The sequence below is a fragment of the Aphelocoma coerulescens genome, chromosome 26 (assembly GCF_041296385.1).
Source record: "Aphelocoma coerulescens isolate FSJ_1873_10779 chromosome 26, UR_Acoe_1.0, whole genome shotgun sequence".
Lineage (NCBI taxonomy): Eukaryota > Metazoa > Chordata > Aves > Passeriformes > Corvidae > Aphelocoma > Aphelocoma coerulescens.
The window spans coordinates 6,789,167-6,802,728 of NC_091039.1; the positions used below are offsets into that span (position 1 = coordinate 6,789,167).

Genomic DNA, 13,562 nt, shown 5'->3' on the forward strand with positions numbered 1-13,562 from the left:
TTTTTAGTACTTCATTATTTTTCTTTTTCAACGGGGATTATTTACAATGAGATGTGGGAGAAACAAGTCACACCAAAGCAAACAGCCTGGAATATTTTAATTGTGTTTAAGCGACTCTTGCACACACAAAAAACCAGCCCCAGGTGGTGACGGACGTTGCTGTCATTGCTTTGAACGCTGTACCAGAAAAAACCCCTCCCCTCAGGTGTTCAGCACTGAGGAAAGGTTGGGATGAATTCACTCGTGAGAGGGTGGATCAGCTTCAAGGGCCATTTTTGGGCTTATTTTGGGTGTGGAGGTGGCTGCTGGTGCTCGTGTTGAGCTACCACCCCTCCTGGTCTGGCACCAGGAGCACGGGGCTGGCACAACCAGGGCTTTGGCTCCCTAAAAATGTGCTTGGGATGGGGAACAAACCTGCCCTGGGTCCCTGGCTCCCACCGAGCTGCCGGGAGCTCGATGTGGCTGCAGCAGTGCTTCCCTCGGGAGCAGGATCAGCACAGAGAGAGGTCAGACCTGCTCCTGCTCCTGGGATTTGGTGCTTCCCAAAGTGAAAATCCTGCTCCTTGTTCGTGTACTTGCTGCTGGTGCAGGGAGAGGGACACCCACTGCAGAGCTGGGATTTTATCTCCCACTCATCCTTCTGGGAGCCCTTTGGCACTTCTCATTCCCAAATTCCTGCCCCAGGTGCCAGCAGGGAGAGTGGCCCAGCTCCCACAGAGCCCCACAGCCCTATCCAGAGTTCTCCATCTCACTCAAGGGATAAATTGCTGGCTCTGCCTCGTCACAACCCCCAGCCCCTGACAGGGGGAGGCCGGGGAAGGTTTTTTCCTCTAAAACACCTACAGGACACAGTTCTGGTAGGATTCACAAAGAAACAAGGTTGAGGCCTATTGACATTCCAGCCTTCAATTCCATGTGGAAAGTTTTACAGAGCTTCAGCAAATTCTGCTGGAGTAGGAAATAGTACAGGAGCCTAAAGCACAGGAAGGGGGTTAAATGCCTGATGGCCTTAGAAGAGGGAGAAATCCTGCACTTAAACATAAAGATGAGGTTATAAACAACTCTGTTAACCCAAACTATCTGAAACCTGAGAGGCTTTTGTCACTGCAATCCCAGCTTAACTACTTTAGTCAGCCTAACATGTTGCTACCAGAAATTCGGGCTGCTTGGAGTCAGACTCTGCCTCTGCTTAAAAGCTGTGGAGGGCTAAGGGCACTCGCACTTGTCCTGATGTTCTTCTAACAACAAAAGCACAGAACAGCTGCAAAAAAGTGTCTTGTGGGGTCAGTGGGAGGAGGAGGAGGAGGCAGAGAAGTTGTTCTTTGGCAGCTCTGGCCCTCAATGTGCTTTAGGCTGATTTTGAAGTTCTTCACAGAGACAATAATAACAATACAGAAGGTCTGCAATTCCCTATTTGTCCACAGAAATCTCCTGCCCTGCCCTGTCCCTCCGCTGCCCTGGTGGCTCCCGTGGGGACTCTGGGCCCGGTCACATCTCGGTGTCAGCGGGGCTGTGCTGCCGGGTTGAGTGGCTGTTCTTGGAGGACGCCTGGCCTGTCCCGTTCTCCTGGGTGCCCCCGTTGAGGTTTGGGAGGTTTGGCTTCTCCTGCAGCTCCGCTGGCTCCTGGGAGGGCGACATCAGCATCGTGTTCCCCTGGCTGCCGTTCTCCGTGTAATAGGGGTCTTCAGCCTGGGCAGGGACACAAGGGACACAGTCAGGGGAGGGAAAGGGCGGCTGGTTTGGGGGCAGGGGCTGCCCACAGTCCCCAGGCAGGAGGGACAAACAGCCACGGCTCAGAAGAAGGGGAGCAGAGGGCCTGCACCCACGTGGAGGAAGAAAACCACCCAGGAGCTGCAGCTTTTCCTCCTGCACCTGAAAGAAAAGCTGTTGGGGCTTGGTGTTTTCTCCTAACCAGGTTTTGGAGCTGACCTGGCGCTGCCACAGAACCTCTGCTGGCCACTTTGGCCGAGCAAGAAGCACCATTGAATGGAAATGATGGAAATTGTCTCTTTTTCTTCCCCTTCCTCTGAGGTGCAGAGCTTGCTGCCAGGTGCAGCAGGGGTGCCGAACTTCACCTCTGCAGGGCTGGGTGATGCTATTGCCGTGAAGAGCAGCTGCCTCTGGAGGGTCCAGGGCCACCCAGAGCTGCCTCCATCCTCTCACAAGAGCTCCCCAGATGTTATGCATCCTTGGAATGGGCACTGGTGATCTGGGGTGGCAATTCCTAGCTGGAATTTCCTCAGCACTCTCCTGCCTGGCGTTCACTCAGCCCCTTTTCCATGGGAGGGCTGGACACGTCTTGCCTGGAATCAGGACTGGCACTGCCAGGGGTTTCCATCAGGGACAGGAGGCAGTGTCCCTGCCTCTGACACAGGCATTTCCCAGCCGTGTGTTCTGGGAGCTCCTTTCTGATCAGGAAATACCCTGATGGCCTCCCAGGACACAAAAGTCACTGGTGGGGAGGAGCTCTCAGGGTCAGCCTGCCCGGAGAGAGAATGGGGGAGAATGGAAATAGGAAATTTCTGCCTCTTTCTTTCTGGATATGTTTTATTACCATGGCTGATGGGGAGAAACAGCCTTTATTACAGCACAGGTACAGACACGGGACTCAAACAAGGAGTGGAAATTAAAGGGCATCACTTTTAATGACAGATTCTTAGGGTTTCGGTGGCTCTGCAGGGTGACTCTTGCTGGATGAGTTCTTACTGCTGAGCAGAAATAAGTGTTAGACCTTAAGTAAGTGCGAGAAAGGGGCGGTGCTGCTGCAGGAGCTGGTTTTGGAAGGCAGGAGAGGTTTCCCCTCGCCCTGTGCAGTGCCCCTGCCCCTTGCCTCACCCAGGCTGCCCCAGACTCGGCCCCAACGCGGGGCTGGGCTGTCCCATGAGCTGGGGACACACACGGGGGTGGCTGCAGAGCCACAGGGGGAGGGGAACCCCCTTGTGACCCCCCCAGAACCCCTCTGTGCTCCAGGCTCCTCTCTACCTGCAGCTCTGCCACCTGTAAGCACTGACCAGCCTCTCTCCCGCGGGGCTCCAGCTGCGCCGCCTCATCAGGAAATATCCGGCCAGGCCCAGGAAGGCCAGCAGCAGCCCAGATGTGACCAGGGCAATCAGGGTCTTCTGAGAAGAGTCCCGGCGGCCCCTCGCGCTCTCCTTTTTAAGGGATTCTATTCCAAGCTGGGTAAAAAAAAAAAAAAAACAAACACCAAAGAGAGCCGGGAGTGGGACAAACAGGAAACATTTGAATCTGCTGCACAGGCTTCAAACAATGCAGCTCCTCACCTCCTTGGGAAAGCGCACGAAAACAAAGCTGGGCTTTGCTGCCCCAGCCCTGCCCCAGCCCCGGCAGCCCTCACGTCCTCACAGCCTCATTCCCAGCCTGGAGTCTCCTGTGGCACAGGGAACTTTTGTCCTCTGGAGCACACCCCGGGGTTTAGAGCGCCCGTGTGCATGGCTGAGCTCTCTCTGTGTGCTGCACCTCTGCATTTGTACCCTGAGAGACACCCGGGGCTCAGCCCCACGAGCCAGCAGCAGCCTCAGCAGAGTGCTGGGAGGAGGAATTCTTTTATGTCAGCCTTGTCCTTGGAAGGAGCCGAGTGCCAGTTGCCTCCTGAGAGTTGTTGTTGAGGTCTAAACCTTTGCTAAGAAAATGCTGCAGCGTTTCACAGAACCAGTTCAAGCATTTCTGCCCCCATGGGTTGTGTGGGTTCTCTTGTGCTGCATCACAGCCTCACAGGTGGTTGGCTCCTACCACAGAACCCCAGGCTGGTTTGGGTTGGAAGGGACCTTAAAGCCCATCCAGTGCCACCCCTGCCATGGGCAGGGACACCTCCCACTGTCCCAGGCTGCTCCAAGCCCCGTCCAGCCTGGCCTTGGGCACTTCCAGGGATCTCTACGCTGCTCAGGCACCTCCAAACTGGAGGCAGGCCCAAGTGTCAGCATCTCCCCCAGCCTCAACCGATCAAAAACTCTCATCTCTCCAGCCACTTGGGCCATATTTTGCAGCTGAATTTGCTTAAGGGATTTACCTTTTCCCAGTGAGACTTCTGGAGCATGCTCAGCAGTTTGTCAGGATCTGCAAGGTTTGAAACGGGAGAGCACATGACACACATGACACACGTTAGGTACGTGCCTTCCATGCATCAGTTACACACTCTGCAGCTCAGGGCACACCAAAGAGCCCAGCTGTGCACAGAGGAGCCAAGGATGCTCCTGGAGGCAGTTCCATGGCTCCAGGGATGCAGCAGGACCCCAGAAGAAAGAGCAGAATTGCAGAGAGGTTTCTCCTCCCAGGATCTGTCTCACAGCCCTTCCCACAAGGAATCCCTGTCCCATTGCCCACACCAGGGTCATTATCCATGGATCACAGCCAAGGAAGTGCTTCCACTGACCTTTCTCTCCTCTGAGGATGAGGAGCAAACAGTCCCTGTCCAGGCTGGATGGAATGAGTTTGATCTCGCAGGAGGAGTCCACGGTGTAGGTTCTACTTTCACATACTGCTTGCCATAAATCCGATCCCTTCCTCTCTAAAAAGTGCTCCTGCAAAGTTTTCAGAAAGGACAGGCATCAAACAACCAAACCAAGCAATTCTCTGCCTCAGCCATGCTGGTGGAGGTGCTGTGCTGTCCTGTGTGAGTTTTGGTGTCTCCTCTGTGCCCTGCAAAGCTGAGCTGGGTGTCAGACCCTCCCCTCCTGCTCCAGCACTGCCCAGATCCCCAACACCTTGGAGGTGGAGGTGCTCATTTCTCGTGTCTCAACGTAACGAGAATAAATTAAATGAAGATATTATTAGCAGCTCTTGAAAATGGCATTTAAACGAAGCTAAATTTAGGATCTGAATCTCATGGCAAGCCTCCCCAGTTTTTGGGCTGGAACAACAGAAGAGCCCTATTGTTTCAGAGTCACAGGCAGGGGCTGGAAAGGAGGGAAATAACAAAGAAGCATTGAGCCTTCCTGTTAGGAAACGTCTTCAATGTTTTTGCTAAGTTGCTGATCAAAGGCTAGGTAAAAAACCACAAATTTCTCACATTTTAGAGCTGAACTGACTCTGGGGTGGAAGAGGAAGAGGAGTGAGGAGCTGCAGGCTTTGCAGGCCTCAGACAGGAAAGGCTTTCTCCTCGGGGCTATTTTCAGCCGCAGCCAGGCTCGCAGACAGAGCCCAGCGCTGCTAAAACCCTTATCAGCCTCCCCCGCACCCTCCCAGCTGGGGACAGTGGCCGTGCCCACCCCGAGAGACAGAGGCAGCTTCCCTGAGCCCTGCTCTGCCCCTGCCGGGGCCGAATCCCACCCCTGGGGCTGCACAGGAGCAGAACCCCACGGTCCTGGGCCCTCCTCCCTCTGCCCCGGAGCTGCCCCAGGACCGCGCTCGGGTCCCTCCATCCCCCGAAAATGCGCTCGAAAATGCAGAAACTCATCCACGGGAGAACAACAAACAAATCATTTTCAGCTGTTTCTGTAGAGCTTGGCTCGGGGGGAGGAAGGCCAAGATGGAACAAGAGACCCAAGTGTGTATTTTCCTTTCTGTGCTGTGGAAAGAACTCATCGGAGTGTCAGAGTTTCCCTTTGCAATTAGCGGCGCCGGGTGCCAGCTGATTGCTCATTTGCCTCGGGAAAGGCCAGCAGGAGAGAGGGACACACGGTCCCTCCTGGCTGCTCCGCTCTAGGACTGCTCTTACCTGGTTCCCAGCTCCAGCCCGAGCCGCCTGCTCCCACCCCGGGGTTACTGAGGGGAGGGCTCTGCTGCGGGGTGGGAGCTCCCAGAAATTGGGAGGGAATTGGGGTGTTCGGGTTGTTTCACGTGGAGGGAGGGCTCGGGGTATGTGAGCCATGACTCTGTAGGATGCTCTGGATGTGCTGTGTGCACGGGATGCACAAACCCTGTGCCCAGAAGGGATCGGAGCCCACTAGATGGCATCTGAGATCGGAATCACGGGCTCCCGCAGGAGTTTCCCTGTGGATTCCTGCTCGAGCGCAGTCGCTGTAAACAGGAGCGAGCCTAAATGCCATTTAACCACTCATCTGCAGAGGAAAGCCGAGTGAGACTCACTCACCCTGAGCGGCAGCAGTGTGGCTCAGTGCCAAAACCAAAGCGATGTATTTTATCTGTATTTCACACCCAGGGCGTTGCTGTCTCGCAAGACCCAGCACCATCCACCCTCCGTGCCTCCAGTGGGAAAGGTTTCTTCCTCGCACCCACAGCAGACCCCCCTCTGCTGTTACAAATGCCTCATTTTTGGTGCACAAGGCCAAGGACGGTCACAGAGAGCCTGGGATTCCCTCAGGAGTTGATGGGGACACTGAGCAGCTCCTTGCAGCGCCCTGTTTTCTTTCCTAGGGCACTTGGCAAGACAAAAAAAGGCACTTTTGTTCCCAACAGGGAAGAGGAAGAAGAAGAACAAAGGCAGCTTCCTGTCAGACACGATGGGAGATGCTTTAGAAGCTGGGCTGACCCCAGAGCTCAATCGCTAAAAAAAGAGGAGGATTTATGCAACGGGGAGGTTGTATTTCCCCTGGAACTGCTGTGATCCCTTTGGGATGCGCCCCTTGGGGATCCTCCTGGGGCCGTCCCCTCCTGCACCAGCCTGGCCCAGCTCGGCTGCTCTGCCCGAGGGGCAACCGATGGGCGCTGCCCACCCCGAACAGCCCCCCCAGGAGCGGGGGGTGCCCCCACGGCTGCAGGACCCTCGCAGCCCCGTCCCGCTGCACGTTCCCCGCCTGGGGACACGCGGGCCACTCACGCAGGTGCTGGACTGGTTGAGCTGCAGGCAGATGGCTCCAGTGTCACCCTCGTCCCTGGCACTGTGGCAGGTGATGGCAGGGGAGGGAGGCTGGAAAGGAGAACAGGGGTGCTATCAGTGCCCTGCTGGGGGCTGGGAGACAATCCAACCTCCCCGTGGTCCCCCAGCCCACGGCACCCAGTCCATCCTCACCTTGGGGCTGTCCCTGGCTGCGTGCAGGGCTGTGGTGGCAGCTGGCACAGGAGGATGCTCCGAGGTGGCCGCAGAGCTCGTCCCAGCTGCCACGGAGCCCGAGGTTTCTGCCCGGTCCTTGGGCTGTGTCAGGGGGCTCTGGGTTGTGGGGACCCCCAGGCTCCCGTGTGGCTCCAGGGTGGTGCCTGGCAGGGATGTGGGGGCTGGGCTGGGCTGGGGGCTCGTCCTCAGCTGCCTGCTGAGCCCTGATGATGTGAGGCTGGTGGTCACGGACCCGGCTGTGGCTTCAGCTTGGAAGAAATGCAAAGAGAAGTACACAGGAGAAAGCTTAAACCCTCTGAGCTCGGTGGCATCACGGTGACTGAGGTACAGCACTGATTTGCCATAGCCAGCAGCAGCACAGGGCCTGTGCACTTAATAAATCTAATTATTAACACAAACGCTACTGGGAATCACGGGGGGACCAAGGAAAGGGGTTACCAGATGTAGGTTTGGCACTGCTGGCATCTCTGGTGGCTCTGGTGGCAGTGGGGGCTCCGCTGGCTGTCCCACCGCTGGTGTCCCTTGTCCCCACATCCGTGGCTGTCAATGTGGGGGTGGCTGTCGATGCGGGGGTGGCTGTCATGCTCCCATCAGTGCAGCCTGAGGGAAGAGGAAGCTCTTAGGGGCTGCTGAACCCCCAGCCCAGCCCTGAGCCTCTGTGGGAAAGCAGGAAAGGTTTAGCTGCTCTCCCAAATTGGCTTTTTCTTGCTCTGAACTGGGAGGAGAGAGGCTCAGGGATGAAACTTTTCATCTGGGTGAGCACCAGACTCTGGTGCAGCCCTTGCAGGGGCTCCAGGGCTCTCAGGAGGAGAAGGACAGGCTCGTTCCTACCCTAACCCACCCCATCCTCAGCTCACTGGTGGATGCACAAAGCTGCACAAAGCTGGATTTCATAGTAGTTTGGGTTTATAATCCTGGGAGGAAAGAATCAAGCCTTGGAAGAGATCACTTGTGTGCCTCAGGATAGATAAGTTGGATTTACAGTTGCAGGCACAATCTCAAAGTAAATAGAAACATTCCCACTGGCTTGGGATCAGCCCTGACTCATGAGCGAAAACATCTTTGGAGGTAAAGCAGAATGTTTGGAGAGAGGTTTGCTGTTCTAACCTAAAGTTTATATATTGCTTCCTGCTGTGTTACAGAGGTGACACTTGCAGCTTGTCCTTCTGAAATGAGCTATGTGAGTCAGTGAAAATGCATTTCTCCCCATTCCTTAACCTCCTCTCTCCCTAAGATCTATTCCCACTTTTAACAAACAGCGTCAGCCTCTACCCCAGGGCTCTTGGTGTTTAAGATTCTTATCCAGGCACTAAAGAGAAAATCATACAAAATGTGTTGTTTCATTTGTAGTTCTGCCCAGGGGAGCCCCAGCTCCAAGAAAAGTTCCTTCATCCTCCCAAACCACCCTGAGAGATGGAGCAGCTCTGGCAGGTCCTGAGCAGCCGCCGGCGCCGGCTCCGGGCGGGACCTGCTGCCAGGGAAACGGCACCGGGGCACTGTGAGCAGCGGGACTGGGCACTGGGATGGGCCTGGCAGGAGCTGCTCTGTGTCATGGGTCAGGTCCACAGAGCCTGAAGGGTTTGTGAAGAGCAAAGCCTGAGGTAACTGGGGTTTGTTTTGGCCGTGGGTAGCAGGGGCAGAGCTGCTCCGCTGGTCCTGCCGTGGGAGGCTGGGCCAGAGGGGAAATGTGGGCTCCAGACTGGACCTGTGGGGCTGCCCACACTGGTGCTGCCCATCGCATCCATCCCATCGCATCCATCCCATCGCATCCATCCCATCCCATCCCATCCCATCCCATCCCATCCCATCCCATCCCATCCCATCCCATCCCATCCCATCCATCCCATCCCATCCCATCCCATCCCATCCCATCCCATCCCATCCCATCCCATCCCATCCATCCCACCCCATCCTGGGCTGCAGCTGCTCCAGGGGGGCCCTGCTGAGGGCTCGGTGCAGGTGTCTGGAGCTGGAATTCAGGTTCTGGCACAGCTTTTATTTCAGGGAGAGAAGTTCCTTCTTCTCCAAGACAATTCATTCCAAGTGGTTAAATCACCACGTTTTCCTGACGACTTTTAACAAATCAAAAGCAGGAGGCAGGACTGCGTGCCCAGAATAACGAGCAGCACAGAGCTAAAGCCAGGCTTTACTCACAGCTCCGTGTTTTCATGGCCATGAGCAGGAAACTTCACATTGGCAGAACAATGCAGCGCCTGGGCTTGACCTCCCCGAGTGCCACAGCCACCCAAGCACCTCTGAACTCTTCCAGATGTTTGTAAAGCACCAGGGGTATTTCTAATCAAAGCCTTTTCAGCACTGAATATTGAAACGGAAACCTGGCTGTTGCTTGGTGTAATTTGGGAGAGGAGCTGTCACTCTGGATTTCTTTTTCTTGCCTTTCCTGGAGCATGTGCAGGGGCTTTTCCACAGAACACGGATGAGTTTTTGAAATCTTTGGGCTCATGAGATAAATAATGATCCAGATGTGGGCTGGATAATCCACGTGGTGCTCAGCTAAAGAGGGTTATTTATTGCACCATCCATTTTTAATGGCTTTATTAAACGTCGTCAATTTGTTAGGATTGAGGGTTTAGAGTTTAAGCCAAGCTATTTATTAACCTGGGAGAAATCTTCACCTGGCGGTGCAAGCACGTGCAGGAGCAAAAGCATGCAGAGATGGGAAAGAAAATTGCACTTCACAGCACCCGTTGTGTTCACCCACCTGGGTTTAAAAAGTAAATTATTTTTTAAAGATCTTTTAATAACGGGGCTTAGGAAGGATCTTAGATGGAATAAAGAAAAGGCAATGATATAAATGTTAAACTTGCTCCAAGGCCCATCCCTGAGCACTAAGCCAGGGCCACAAAACAGCTCTGCAGTGGCAAAGGTTCAGGAAAGAGGAGGAAAGTTTCCACCACTGGAGCCCAATCCTGTACCCACAGCAAAGAAACCAGGGGAGGTGAATCCCACTGGGAATCTCCAGGCAGGACCTGCAGCTCCTGTGCTGATCCTGCCTCAGATCTCTTTGTCAACCTCTGGCAAACCTTGTGCTCAACCTTCTGCTCTGGTGCTCAACCTTCGGCTCCTTGGGCAGCTGACACACAAACCCTGGGCCAGGGGAGCTCCTCCAGCTCTGTCTTTAACAGAGTTTATTCCCAAGCTCCCTGAGCGCTCCAGGAGCTCCAGGGGCTACGGCAAAGGGATGCCCCAGGCTGGCACAAGGGCACTGCCAGTCCTGAGGCTGCAGAGGAGGGATGCAGGACAGGAGGGTGCAGGACCCTGGGGTGTAGGAGAGGAGTTCTGGAACCACGGGATGCAGGAGAGGAGTTGTGGAAGCGTGGGATGCCGAGCCCTGGAGCCGGAGCCAGCCCCGGCTCCCCACAGCAGCCCCTCCAAGGGCTCCAGCCGGCATTACTCATGCCTTTCCATCTCCACAGCTCTCAGCCATGTGGCAGGAATTCAAGCGGGTGGAGCCCTCTTCCCTCTGGAAATATCTGATAAAAATCCCTTCCCTCCCCCTTTTCCTTCGCCCAGACAGGATGTGGGTGTGGGGCCGGGGGCGGGGGCTGGGGGAGCCCCCCGAGCTGCCACACCAAAGCCCAGCTGCTGCTCCAAGGCTTTCCTTGGGACTGGGGCCTCTCGTGCAGCCTGGGAGCCCAGCACCTTCCCGGGGGTTGAGATTTCTCCTGGCTGGAGCAGCAGCCTCTAAAGGATGTTAAACTCGAGCAGCTGGAAGTCTTAAAGTCTCTTTTTCCTTTCCTGATATTCAGAACTTCCATAAGTGATGCAAAAGGAGTGGAGGAAAGAGAGAGTGCTTGAAAATGGCAAGGAAAGAGATTTTTCTAAAAATCAAGTTTGGCGGAGATGAATGAAAAATAAACAAAAAAGAAAGATAAAAGGTGAAGTAAAAGAAATCAAGTGTTTTCATTGGGTGCAGATGCAGTCTGTACTCCCTTCTCCGTGTTCACTCTGAGCCAAGCACAGGACAGCTCTCCATGTGGTTTATCCATCCCCAATTTTCCAACACAAGCTGCTCACAGCATCCTCCCAGGAGTTTGGGAGGGTCTGGGAACAGCAGCCCACTCTGCAGACCAGGGATGGGTGTAAACCTCCTCCTTGCTCCTTGAAACTCAGGAAGAACCCCAAAGAACCAGGCAAATGCCAGAATGAGCATTTACAGGGGATTTGCTGCCTTTGAGGTTGGGTTTCCCAGGGAATTTGCTCCTGTGGGGTTGGACGAGGCTGCTCCTGGCTCCGGATCCTGGAACCCAGACTCCATCCTCCCCACTCCACGTCCACACACAGCATTTGTAGGACTCCTGCCCCTGCCCCAGTGTGGCACAAGGGGTTTTTTCCTATAAAACACGTGGCTTTAGCTGAAGGTGTCCTGGGAGCAGGAGGAGGCCGCTGCTCCCACCCTCAGCAGCGCTGCCAGGAGCAACTTGAGCCCAAACCCACAGAATTGGGATTTCCATGGGAATTGCACAACTGGAGCCTTTGATGGATTCTCTGGGATTCCCCACGGAGCTGAGGAACAAGCAGAGCCCCAAGGATGAGCTGCCTGAGGAAAAATCAACCTCCTCCACGTCCCAGCCAGGAATATCCTGCAGGAGTGCTGGGCATGGGCTGTGCAGGGACATTGTGCAGCATTAAAGCGCCTGCTGCCCAGCAGCTTTGTCCTTCCAAAACCCAAGCTTTTTATCACTTTTCCATCACTTTTGCTTCGTACAAGGAACTCAAGGTTTGAAACTCAGGGTTTGCCTCACACCTTTGTCTCACACCCTGGCTCAGTTCAGCCCAACTACACAGTCCTGAATGTCATTTCCCTTAAATAAAATTGGTTGTTTTTTCAATTCCTGTAAAATTAACACAGACTGGAGGGTCAGCCGGCATCTCAGGTGAGCCATTTACCTGGGCAGCCAGGGGAACATGAAAGGAGCTCTGTGGAACAGGAGAACAAAACCCAGCAAATTCCTGCAATGGATCTCGTTGCTCACATTCGTGTGAGTAAGAAAAAATTACATTTGAGGAGACACCCGCAGGCTCCTGGCTCCTGTCCCAGCACACCAGGCAACACACAGAGTGCTGCTTCACTTTTTTAGTCCTTTTTTATTACCTCATGGTTGTTGGGTTTGGGACAAAAATGATAATATTTCCCTAAAACATAACCCTTTAAAAAGTAGTACCTCGAGAAAATCTCGGTGCTGTTATTCATTGCTCCATGTGATGAATATTTGAAGAGCTGCAATAGGAGATTTTAATATTTATGGAGATTCATTTGATTTTCAGCAAATGTTTAGTTCCAACCACAAAACAGGAGTGTGGCTCATTTACACCAGCACAGGCTGAGAGACAACCCGAGCTGTGGCTGCACTCTGCCTGCTGCACTCCCATCCCCTCACGTTATCCAGAATTTTGTAGGGAGTTTAGATCCTGATTCCTGTCCTTTTCAGAGCAGCTGCGAGTTTTTTTTTTCCGCAGCACATGGCTGTGAGCGTGCTGGCCGGGATGCTGATGCTCCGTAAAATGTCACCGCGGGGTTTTTTTGGGTGGAACTGCAATCCCAAACTCCCGGAGAAGCATCTTCCCCCCACCGAGCTGCTGCTCCCAGGAGCTGCCCCACGCACCGGTGCCTCGTGTGACCCGCGGCTTTGGGGCATCAATACTCACCAGCCAGCTCCGCCAGGCAGACGGCGACGCACAGGAGCTGCCCCCACTGCATGGCTGGGAAAGGTCCCGAGAGCTGCGCTCCCTGCTCCCGGGGCAGCGGGATCCGGCCGGGACAGCGCCGGGCTGCTCAGTCCCGCAGCAGCTCTGAGCTCATGCGGCTTGGTTGGAGTTCAAGCCTTTGAGATCACTCACTTGTGGGGTGGGTTTCTCTTCAGGGGTTGTGCTTGTGGTTCAGGACTGCGAGGTGGAGTTTCTCCGCTTTGATTTCCCAGTTTTATATAGTTCGTGGCAACCTCACTATCACTTAGGTAATTTTCTCCTCCCCACTTTCCTGCCAGCGGCTTCAAAACAAACAAAAGATCAGCCCTCTCCCCAGCAAAGGATCCCAAAGGCTCGCCGGGATTAACTCTTTCCTGAGAGCTGCTGCTTTCCTGTCCGAGGGAAGGCAGGGACACAGCCTGATCCAGCTGGATGCAGGGATTACAGCCGAGCCTGCAGCTGAGCTTCCCTCAAAGCAAAGCAAACGCAGCCCGAGGAGAGCAGGGACGTGGAGAAGCCCCAGGTCCAGCCCAGCAAGCCCTGAGCGGGGTCCCAGCACCGTGGAAAACGGGGGAATGCTGAAAATGGGCTTCAGAATCAGAAATTTTCTCAGCAAATTAAGCAAGGAACTCAAGGATGCGAAATCATCACTGACCTGAAGAGAAGTAACTCCATTAGCTCCACTAAATTGACTCCAGTCAAACAGGGAGCAGGGCTGAGATGGGTTAGAGAAGGTTTGGGGCAGAGAAAAACCCACAGGCAAAAGCTTTGGCATTGAAGCTGGAGCAGGAGAGGGACGGGAGAGCTGTAACTTCCCCGAGCTCATTAGGACTGCTCTGTGGGAGCCCTGCCGCCAGCACAGGAACTCCCACTGCAGTTTTAT

At 54.6% G+C, this 13,562-nt stretch overlaps 1 protein-coding gene across 5 annotated transcripts; it reads right to left on the reverse strand.

Moving 5' to 3' along the window:
* CD34 (CD34 molecule) lies at positions 1-13,090 on the reverse strand. 5 transcript variants are annotated; one of them, XM_068995849.1, is made up of 8 exons: positions 12,641-13,081; positions 7,409-7,570; positions 6,929-7,218; positions 6,737-6,826; positions 4,391-4,538; positions 4,028-4,074; positions 3,012-3,176; positions 1-1,689 (listed from the first exon to the last, which is right to left on the reverse strand). In XM_068995849.1, the coding sequence occupies exons 1-8, from the start codon at positions 12,690-12,692 to the stop codon at positions 1,489-1,491; spliced, it is 1,155 nt and encodes a 384-aa protein (XP_068851950.1). In that variant the 5' UTR covers positions 12,693-13,081; the 3' UTR covers positions 1-1,488. The 5 variants fall into 5 exon arrangements, with proteins under 5 accessions (XP_068851950.1, XP_068851949.1, XP_068851951.1 ...); XM_068995848.1 differs by lacking the exon at positions 1-1,689 and adding an exon at positions 2,530-2,731 and having other exon boundaries at positions 2,983-3,176; positions 12,641-13,090; XM_068995850.1 differs by lacking the exon at positions 1-1,689 and adding an exon at positions 2,530-2,705 and having other exon boundaries at positions 2,983-3,176; positions 12,641-13,088.
* Between the last annotated feature and the right edge of the window lie 472 nt (positions 13,091-13,562).